General features: G+C 57.0%; 2 protein-coding genes across 2 annotated transcripts; one reads left to right on the top strand and one right to left on the bottom strand.

Moving 5' to 3' along the window:
• Nucleotides 1-547: 547 nt before the first annotated feature.
• Nucleotides 548-2,732, bottom strand: LOC138687547 (SLAM family member 9-like). Its single transcript, XM_069795504.1, has 5 exons — nt 2,675-2,732; nt 1,947-2,066; nt 1,528-1,848; nt 1,174-1,455; nt 548-852 (listed from the first exon to the last, which is right to left on the bottom strand). Exons 1-5 carry the CDS (start codon nt 2,730-2,732, stop codon nt 704-706), a joined length of 930 nt encoding a protein of 309 aa, XP_069651605.1. The 3' UTR covers nt 548-703.
• Nucleotides 2,733-3,330: 598 nt separating this feature from the next.
• LOC104325273 (natural killer cell receptor 2B4) lies at nt 3,331-8,894 on the top strand. The gene is made up of 9 exons (XM_069793141.1): nt 3,331-3,483; nt 5,757-6,077; nt 6,150-6,431; nt 7,012-7,134; nt 7,651-7,715; nt 7,843-7,908; nt 8,067-8,132; nt 8,270-8,326; nt 8,429-8,894. Exons 1-9 carry the CDS (start codon nt 3,399-3,401, stop codon nt 8,504-8,506), a joined length of 1,143 nt encoding a protein of 380 aa, XP_069649242.1. The 5' UTR covers nt 3,331-3,398; the 3' UTR covers nt 8,507-8,894.
• Nucleotides 8,895-9,923: the final 1,029 nt, after the last annotated feature.

Here is a 9,923-nt window from a genome sequence, read left to right as displayed (position 1 = left end):
GCTCATTAACATCTACCAGCGATTTAACGAGGTGGTATCTGTTGGCCAGGGCTAGATAAGGGACAAACAAACTGCTGCTGTGCCCAGATAACATGATACTCCTTCCACAAGGCGCTCCATCCGCAGTTTATCTAAACGCGTCAGATCTGGAGTAAAGATATTTGGGAGAGGGAATAAACCTCCGGCGATGAGTGGGTGATACGCCGAGCTGCTTCGTTAAAGGATGGGAAGGAGAGTTAACGCAAGGCTGGGGTGGGGTAATGCTCCTCAGTCCCCACATCCCGATCCCATCAGGACAGCTCCATCCCAGAGCGAGGAGTCTGGCAGGACGCCAGGGAGGCGAGTGTGTCCCTGTTTGCTCAAAACCGGAGGGAGAACACCACCCCTGGGGTCTCTTCTGGGGTGGGGGGAAGCTTTGCCCTGGGCTGTTGGAGGGGAGCCTCATCTTTTGGGGTGAAAACCCCTGCAGCCAATTTGATCTGTCCTCTCCACAGAACAGCCCAGAACTTGTTCACGAATCCAAAATACAGAATAGTGGGGGGAAAAAAAAGCAGCAGATTTTTCTTTAATCCATGCTCATGCGGGTTAACAGCTCTCTGTGGTTAAAAGCAGCTCATTTGTTGGGGAGTTTTGAGGCCTGATGTGATGCACAAAGCGGGGTGGGGGCCGGTGGCTGCTTTGCAGGCTCCCCCTTTGAGGGGTCCTACCCAGTACCCGAAGAGCCGGGAGCACGGTGGGAAGGGGGTCCCCGCTGCCAGACAAGGACGTGTGTGATGGCCACGGCTGCGACCAGGCTGCCCAGCAGCAGCAGACAGAGGAGCCCTTTCACTCTGCAGTAGGACAAGGAAACACCTGCAAATAGAGACAGAAACTGGGGATGGGGGGGGCATCCCCTGCCCCCCCCAGGGGGCACCGAGGCTGGGTTGGATGCCTGGTTGGATGCACAGGCTCAGAGCACTTGCGGGATCGATCCTGCCACATCCCCACCGCTGCCAGCTACGGTTCACAGCCACGCAGCACCTTCCACGCTAGCTGCGCGCTGCACCGCGGCCCCAGCCCGTGGCTACATCTCCCGCTTACTCGTCCCAAACGGATTTAAGTCCCAAATCTCATTTTGGAGCTGGAGGGGCAGAAACTCCACCCCCCCCCCCCCCCAACATTTGTCCCACAAACCTGAGGCCAGAGCTTGGCAGGAAGCTACCGTGATGTTGGTGCTGTCTGCGCTCCAGCTCACCGGGTTGCTCACGTTGCAGCGGCAGATGATGGGGAGTGAATCCCCATGGACCTGCAGGTGCAGCCAGGGCTGGTGCTCCAGGACTCCCTGGGGATCCCCACTGCAGGACCAGCTGTAGGAGACGTTGCCAGCACCAGACACAGTGCAGACCAGTGAGAGGTTGCACCAGCCCTGTTCCCAGTCCAGGACGCGTGTCTCCAGGTGCAGCGAGTGGACGGGCTCTATGGGGACAGAGCTGGTGAGAGGGGACAGGGGGGACAGGCTGACGGGGTGATGGGGACCTGGCTACTCACCCCACACTGACACACGGAAGCACCGGGTAGTAAAGCTGCCTGATGTGTCCTCAAATTCTGCCACATAGACCCCACTGTCTGCCATGCTAACCGGGCTGATCTGCAGGGAGAAGGTCTCCTGCTGGAAAACAGCTCTCCCCAAAAAAGTACTGTTGAAGAATAGGACAGCTTTATTCTCCTCAGCCGTCAGGATTCGCTGGTGGTATCCTGCATCCCATCTCACTCTCCATGTGAACTTTGTCCATCCCTGCAGGGGTTTCTCCGGCTGCAGGTTCAGCACTCCATTGGCAGACACAGCTTGTTCGCAGCACCCCAGGCGTCCTAAAGCAGAAAGGGATGAGCGAGGGCTCGCAGCCCTGGGAGATGCTCCATGGCTGGCGAGGGGGCATGGTCACCACCACCACTGTGGAGTCCCACACCCGGCACAGCCCGGCTCTGTCCGTCCCTGGGGATCTGGGGCTCAAAGCCTCCGGCATTGTGCACCTTCAGCCATCCCTTGGTTGCCCCTGGAGCGGCTGAGCACAGTTTGGCAAGCTGTTTTCAGTTCCTCCTTCTCTCTCATCTTCCGCCTCTGCTTACCTTCAGTTGGTAAGAAACAGCAACTCCAAACAGTGCATGTGGGGGTTATTTTCTCCCAATATATATTTGTTATCTAAGGCTAACATAAAGGGGATTCCATTTTCCAAAGACGGGGGAAGTACTGACAAAGCTGTCGCTCACTGCCCTCCCCTGTGCCTCCTACAGCAAGTCAAATCCTCACGAGCAGAGCATTTTTTCCTGGACACGCAGCCTTTTCTTAAAAAAATGGACAATTTTTCATAAAAATTCCTTCTCAATGGCCCAATTTAAGCGATACCTGTAGTGCTGAGGTTTTCTGACACTCAAAAAGAGCCTTTTGCTTTTGGCTTCGGTTTGTGGTTTTTTTTTTTTTCCTCACCTGACAACCTGAGAGACTACTCTGATCCCATGACAAGCTGTTTGCTTGCTAGTTTGCACAAGGAAAAAAAAACAAAAACCAACCCACAGCCAAGCACTGACCCTGGGCATGCTTTTAAAAGCAGTTTCCCAAGGAACATACCAGCCCCACGTGGATGCCTGGCACAGAGGCTGGACACAACTCATTGCAGCTCCCGTGGCAGATGCTTACCTTGGGCTTGGCAGAGGAAGAAGAGGGAGATGAAGAGGAGAAGGATGACACGCTCCATTGCTGTGCCAGGGAAAGGTGGGAATTGGGGTTGGAGATCGGGGCAGGCACAGGGGGAAGATCAGCCCTCGCTCTGCATCCGCTGCCCCCCACATCTCCTGGGAGCCCCCTGGCTGGGCCGCATTGCTCCCCAACTCCCTGACCACAAGACACAGGGGTTTTTGGGCTGACCACTGCTACCCGATGGGCCGAATCCTGCTGCTCAGGGCTGTCCCTAGCCTGCCGTCAGGATGCTGGACACGTCCGCACATTACAAAGTGCTGCCATGCAGCTCCAAAGTCAAGCTGCAAAAGGAAAGCAAAACCCCCAAAACCTGCCCCCACCCCCTTGGGTAATTAAAATTAGTTTCCTCTGAGGTTTGCAGCCGCCCAGCCCTGTAGCTGAACTTGCCGGGGCAGCCAGCAGCCCAGCCTTCCCCACTGTGTTCTGCCCCACGGAGACTCGGGGTACCCTGGCATCCACACTGGCATCCACCACGGGGGAGGGTTGGGCTTGGGGGCGGGTGTGACAGCGGGGTCAAGAGTAGCAGCATGGAGGATAACACATAGAGGCGGAGGGTGCAAAGGAACCGCAGGCGGGAGAGGAAGTTGCTGCTGGACAGTCGCCAGCTCTGAGGGGTTTTGCACCTCTCTGGCTGCAAGGCAGCTCGCTCGAGTGCCATTTGAAGATGCACAGGCATCGGGATCCCTGGTGCCCACTGGCACCATCGGTGCTGCTCTGCCTGGTGCCGCTGGCTGCGGCCAGCGGCCAAGGTGAGGAAGGGGAACGCGGTGCTGGGCTTGCTGGGAGGATGGGTGCTCACTGGGAGGACGGGGGCTCGCTGCCTGGGTGCTGGCAGCATTTGCAGGCAGGGCAGGAGGGATGCATGGATGGGAAGGCGTTACCGCTGCCTGCCCCGGGGAGCTGGGTGCTGGAGAAAGGCTGACTGTGCTGCTGGTGTGAAGGCATCCACAGGAACTCAGTCTGGGGAGGGCTGCGGGATCACAGGCAGTGAGCCAGGCTTGGGGTCCCTCGGGAGATGGAGTGGGGCTGGGTTGGGGTTTTTTTGGCTTTTCTTCAGTTCTCTGTGTCCAGTCCTGCCCAGAGCAGGTAGAACCAGGACAGCTTTCAGGCAGTGCCAATTCCCCTTCACAGGCATCATTGCTGCTTGCAGCATGCAGGGTTTGCTTGAAAGAAGTCACTTCCCTGACAGAGCTGAGCCCACACCCTGTGGCCAGCCCTGACCTTTCCTGCACCCAGAAATGCAGCTTTTCAAGGCCAGGTCTCTCCACTGAACAAACACGGCACCTTTCCCCCATGATTTCAGTGGAGCTGGTGGTGGCTGAGGGTCTTCTTCCTAAAACCAGCAACTCCTGCATGAGTGGAACAGACAAACGCTCAATTTCGGGGGCCAGCTTGATGCCTGGAGCATCTCCTGGCTGCATTTCTGTATCCCCCATCGTGCCACCCTTCCCTGTTCATGGGGAGAGCAGGCAAGTATCACCTCCACCTTCCCTCTCTCAGCACCCTAAGACACAGCTCCCAACCTCATTGCCCACCCTGATGGTGCAGGGCTGGGGGACACTCGCTGCTCAGGGGTGGCTGCACAGGATGGGGTGTTGCTTGCTTAAAGCAGTAAAGCCCACAGCAGGCACAGGCTCAGCTGAGGTGCAAAACCTCCCTGCAGGTGCTGGCGTGGTTAACCTGTGGCGTGCTGCACCGGCCTGACCCCAGCACTCATGCCAGCTGTAGGCAGTGGGTTACAATCACACCTCCAGGCTGCAGGGTGTGTTTTTGCATCGTTTGTTCCCTGACTCTGCACACCCACTGCCCTAGCACCCTCCCTCCAGGGCAGCTCCAGGAGCCTAGGATGAGGGCATTAAGGTGCCCTTACATCTTTCTTGCAGTTTTAGATGCCTGCAAAGCAGTAATAAGCAATAACCCCTATTTCTTGCAGGCTGTTTAGTACCTGGGGTGGTGGGAAGGGCCCCCTTTGTAATGAGCTGCAGGTCCCAGGTGTGAGCCATCAGGGGTGGGAACTGATAAATAGAGCCTGCGCCTTCATTTCTCCAGGGGAGGATGTTTCTGCCATTGCTTGCTGGCTCACTCTGGCTGATTGTATTTCTAGATCTGTTGAGTATGGGGATGTCTCCTCTACACCCCAGGGTCTGGTGAGGGCAGGAATCCTCATGCCTGTGGCTTTGCAAAGACAAGGTTTAAGCTGGAGCTGCCTGGGGTCTTTTGGCCGTGCCAGGACATAGCAAAGCTGGTGGCTCCAGAGGTGTCCTCCAAGCACGGCTCAGTGTTCGGACCGCTTGCATGGAGACAAAGCCTTGCCGGGGGCTGTGGGCTGGGTGGGCTAAGCCAGGCTCTGGAGGCTGATGCTTGCCTTGATGGCTGTGCAAGCCGGGCTTTGCTGAGGGCTGCAGGACAGGTGGTTGTGTGGGGCTGTACTGGACAAAGTCTACCCACGGCTGAGGCAGCTCCCGGCACTGCTCTGACCGCATGCAGCCGTGAGAAAGCCATGAGGTTGTGTGCACACTTGGCCCCGGCAGCCGTGGGTGTTCATTTGTTTTAGGGGCTTTTTTATCTTGCCTCTGCCAGAGCCCTTGACATCCGGGGCTGCACTGAAAAAAAGGGAGGCAAGTACAGAAACTCAAGAAAAAAGGTCCAGCGGGCAAAATTCCTGCTGTTCCCCAGGCTGGATGGGCAAGGAAGGAGCTGAGCCACAAACAAGCAACCAGATGCTATGATTAGAGGGTCTGCAACCATCCCTGCTCAGGGCAGGGCAGAGGCTATTGTGTGAGCATCTGCAATGCATGGCTAGAGCAGCGGCTGCAGACAGACACACAACCAACCTGGGCTGGTGCAGAGCGAAGGGTACCACCATCTTGGGGATGTCGATGGAGAATCAGGCTGAGCTTGCCCCTGAGGAGCAGGAGGGGCTGTGCTGGGGGCACAGGTGGGCTCCAGCAGCTGTGCCTCCTCGCCAGCCATGGAGCATCTCCCAGGGCTGCGAGCCCTCGCTCATCCCTTTCTGCTTTAGGACGCCTGTGGTGCTGTGAACAAGCTGTGTCTGCCAACGGAGTGCTGAACCTGCAGCCGGAGAAACCCCCACAGGGATGGACAAAGTTCACATGGAAAGTGAGACGGGATGCAGGATACCACCAGCGAATCCTGACGGCTGAGGAGAATAAAACTGTCCTATTCTTCAACAGTACTTTTTTGGGGAGAGCTGTTTTCCAGCAGGAGACCTTCTCCCTGCAGATCAGCCCGGTTAGCATGGCAGACAGTGGGGTCTATGTGGCAGAATTTGAGGACACATCAGGCAGCTTTACTACCCGGTGCTTCCGTGTGTCAGTGTGGGGTGAGTAGCCAGGTCCCCATCACCCCGTCAGCCTGTCCCCCCTGTCCCCTCTCACCAGCTCTGTCCCCATAGAGCCCGTCCACTCGCTGCACCTGGAGACACGCGTCCTGGACTGGGAACAGGGCTGGTGCAACCTCTCACTGGTCTGCACTGTGTCTGGTGCTGGCAACGTCTCCTACAGCTGGTCCTGCAGTGGGGATCCCCAGGGAGTCCTGGAGCACCAGCCCTGGCTGCACCTGCAGGTCCATGGGGATTCACTCCCCATCATCTGCCGCTGCAACGTGAGCAACCCGGTGAGCTGGAGCGCAGACAGCACCAACATCACGGTAGCTTCCTGCCAAGCGCTGGCCTCAGGTTTGTGGGACAAATGTTGGGGGAGGGTGTGTGTGTGTGGAGTTTCTGCCCCTCCAGCTCCAAAATGAGATTTGGGACTTAAATCCGTTTGGGACGAGTAAGCGGGAGATGTAGCCACGGGCTGGGGCCGCGGTGCAGCGCGCAGCTAGCGTGGAAGGTGCTGCGTGGCTGTGAACCGTAGCTGGCAGCGGTGGGGATGTGGCAGGATCGATCCCGCAAGTGCTCTGAGCCTGTGCATCCAACCAGGCATCCAACCCAGCCTCGGTGCCCAGGGGTAATTAGCCAGGTGATTTGTCCTCAGCTCTGCAAAAGCAGGATTTAGGGGGTGTGCAAGCCGCACTGCTTCCAGTCCTCTCTCGGGGCCCTTCATCTCCCTGCCTGGGCCAGTGAAACCGTGGAGGCTGTCGCACTGACGCCAAAATGTGGCCAGCTTCCTCTCCTGGGAAAGAACCGGGGCTGAGGTTTCCTGGCCAGGTCTCTTCCCCTTGTGGTGTGAGCTGTGATGGAGACTGTGTTTAGAAATGGCTCAAGGCTCTGCCCTGCATTGAAGATGTCCCCTTCTCCTTTCCTTCCTCCCCAGGGCATTCCAGCATCATTCCATGGTGGGCAGCGGCTGTGTCCCTGGGGCTGGCACTGGCCATCTCCATAGCCCTCATTGTCACCTGCTACTGGTGGAGAAAGCGAGCAAAGGACCCCCCGGCAGGTTTGTCCCTGGGGTTGGTGCGGTAGCTGGCGGGATGGGCAGCCGTGGGCTTTTGGCTTTGCAGCCCCTGCTCTCCTCCTGACTGCTGTGACACTCCTAACGCTCTCCATGCTGGCCCTGGTGTTCTCCTTCTGTCCTGGGGCTGGTGCCTGATAAGCCACCGGGCACTGTCACCCCCCTGCCAGGTGCTGCACAGGGCACGAAGTCTTTGCCCATCCCTGCTGATGCAGGGTGGTCCAGGTTGATGAGCTAGATGAAGCACCCCAGCAGCCCAAGCATTGGTGCCCAAACCTGGAGGCCTTGTCCCATGGGGTCTAGAGTACTGTTTGGGTTTGGATATTCATTTTATTCTGAGTTGGCCCATCCCTCCCCAGCCCCTGCCAGGTGCCAACAAAGTAAAACCTCTCAGTTGCCAAGGGACCTCTTTCTCCCTCTGCTTTGCTTGAGGGCTGAACCCCCCAGTCTGGGGGCTCTAACATGTCAGCTGTCTTAAACTGACCCTTCAAACTCCCCCAGGACAAGTTGAGCAGATGCTGACTGTCTACGAGGAGGTGGGCAAAGCCCAAACCGGCCGAAACCCTGTAAGTGCTGGGGATGTCCCTGGGCATCCCTTCCCCACACTGTCTGGAGGGATGGAACCTCTGTTTGGAAATGTCTGTCACCCCAGGTTGCATCCTTTAACCAGTCTGGGGTTGCTTTCTCCCCCAGAATGGGACCAGTGAGGCCACCGTGGGAGGAAACACTGTCTACGCTGTCATCTGCACCAAAATGCAGGTAGGGTCAGTCCTGTGCTGGTGAGGGGGGACTGGAGCTGCCTTGTGGGCTTGGCTGTGCAGCCCCTGTGGTGGTTGCATCTATAGCAGCTGTCAAGATGACCCCTTTTGCCCAAAATTTGTTTTTCTTTGCGCATCTTGACCATTTTTCCCTGGCAGGGACCCAGCCACCCTCAGGACCCCCAAAACTACACCATCTACTCCACGGTTCAGCCCACCATGAAGGTGAAGTTGCCCCACTGTGACCCTGGCCCCTCTGCAGCGGCACAGAAACCCAGGTCCTCTCGGTTCATCAACCGGGTGCTGGGTTCACTGTCCTGCTCGTGTGTTGCCTAACAGCAGGTTCTTGCTCTGCTCCACAGTCTTCTCTCCAGAAGAAGAGGCTGAACCCAGCTTTGGTTTCCACCACCTACATAGAGGTAACGGGAACCAGACCAGTGGGAAGACAAGACCTGGGTATCTCCAAAGCTCATCAGCTTTTTGAGGCTGTGGCGTGCTAAACCTCACCCATTTCCTTGCAGGCTATGGGGGATTCTAGAAGCTGGTGTCCCCCGTTGCAGACATCGCCCCTGGGTCCTGCTGGCCACCACCATTCCTAGTGCCCCAGCTGCCTCAGCAAGACCTTCCCTTCCCTACAGGACTCTTCTGGATCATACAGAGACCTCCAGCACCCACCAGGACCCCAACAAGGAAAGCTGGGGGCTTGCTTGGAATGGGAATGGTCAGACGTGGGTTTTTGCAAGGATGCAAACCCCAGCTGTGCCTTGGAGGCTTTCCTGTGAGGGAAGGAGGAAAGACTTGGTGATGGAAACCTGTCTTTGGAGGAGATGGATGTGAAATTGGACAGGCGGGGTTGTGGGGGAAGAGGACACGTGTGATATGTATGTGTTTCGTGCCAGTGTGTGATCTTGTGGGTTTTTATAGGTCTTGACAGGTTTGATAGACCTTGGGAATTTATTTTTAGGCACTAATATAAGCTGGACTGTATGAGGCATTATGGTGCTTGTTTAATTAGCTTAATTGGTTATTTATAGCCCGAAGTGTACCTCGGGCACAGGGAGGAAGTGGGAATTGCCTTGTTTGTGACTTGGGACCCTCTGAAGTGATCAGAATCTCGTGCAGAGATGCACTTTGCAGAATTTCAGCCACATGTGTCGGGTAGGGGAGAGGTGGCCCTGGGCAGGATGGTCCCTACCTGCATTGGCTGGGCTGGGCATGGCCCCAGATGCCCCATGGTGAGCTGAGACCAGAGACGCTGCCATGTCCCTTCCCAACTAAGTTATCCCATGCTCCTACAGCACAAGTGGCCATGGGAGGAGGAGGTGGAGAAAGAAGGGCTCTGGCTTCAAAGATCTTCCCAAAGGCAAGATCAAGGGCTTTTCTTTGGGATGAAAATGAAACGTGGCACTTTAATGGCAGCATGGGGAGCAATGGTGGCTCCACAATGCTCCTCTCCTGCCTAAGTCCCTGGATCAAAATAGCTTTGTGGCTGCTCCCTGTGAAACAAGCGTTAATTGGGATCATTAACCGGAACTGCATTAGGAGGCTGGCACAGGGAGGGAGGGGGTGTCTGGCTGCCACAACAAGGGAATTTAGGGGGCTGGGCTGGCATGGATGGGGACTCAGTCTCAGCATGCTGGCACTGCCACCAGAGCTGGGCTGGTTTACACCATCCCAAACCCTATGCTCTGCTTTTCACGATGTGCAGGTGTCAGTCAAATACTTCTTGCACTGTAAGGGCATTCCCCTCTGCACGTGGCAGGCGGCAGCGGGGCCAGTGGCCAGCTGAATTCAGTGGGAAAAGTTCAGGCATGATGGAGGGGATGGAAATCCTTTAGTGCAGGCGCTGGGGATGTGGTGGCCGTCCTTGCTGGGCTGTGGCTGCCGCCTGGGAGCAGGGGCTAAAGCAGGAGCCACATCTCAGCCCCTTTGCAGCCCAAAACATCTGGTCTCCATGCTCCTGACGGAGCAGAAACGCCTGAAGGCGACAGCACAGAGCCTGGGGGCTGCCGCATC

The sequence above is a fragment of the Haliaeetus albicilla genome, chromosome 10 (genome assembly GCF_947461875.1).
Source record: "Haliaeetus albicilla chromosome 10, bHalAlb1.1, whole genome shotgun sequence".
Classification (NCBI taxonomy): domain Eukaryota; kingdom Metazoa; phylum Chordata; class Aves; order Accipitriformes; family Accipitridae; genus Haliaeetus; species Haliaeetus albicilla.
Note: the sequence above shows the minus strand (reverse complement) of the source record. Positions and strands in the feature narration are given on the sequence as shown.

Excerpts from the sequence above, each read along its gene's own strand:
- LOC138687547 (XM_069795504.1), bottom strand. The coding sequence starts at position 2,732 with ATGGAGCGTGTCATCCTTCTCCTCTTCATCTCCCTCTTCTTCCTCTGC. Across the intron at positions 2,067-2,674 it reads CTTCCTCTGCCAAGCCCAAG|AACAGCTTGCCAAACTGTGC; the intron begins GTAAGCATCTGC and ends GGAGGAACTGAA. Across the intron at positions 1,849-1,946 it reads ACAGAGCCGGGCTGTGCCGG|GACGCCTGGGGTGCTGCGAA; the intron begins GTGTGGGACTCC and ends TTTCTGCTTTAG.
- LOC104325273 (XM_069793141.1), top strand. The coding sequence starts at position 3,399 with ATGCACAGGCATCGGGATCCCTGGTGCCCACTGGCACCATCGGTGCTG. Across the intron at positions 3,484-5,756 it reads GGCTGCGGCCAGCGGCCAAG|GACGCCTGTGGTGCTGTGAA; the intron begins GTGAGGAAGGGG and ends TTTCTGCTTTAG. Across the intron at positions 7,716-7,842 it reads CCCAAACCGGCCGAAACCCT|AATGGGACCAGTGAGGCCAC; the intron begins GTAAGTGCTGGG and ends TTTCTCCCCCAG.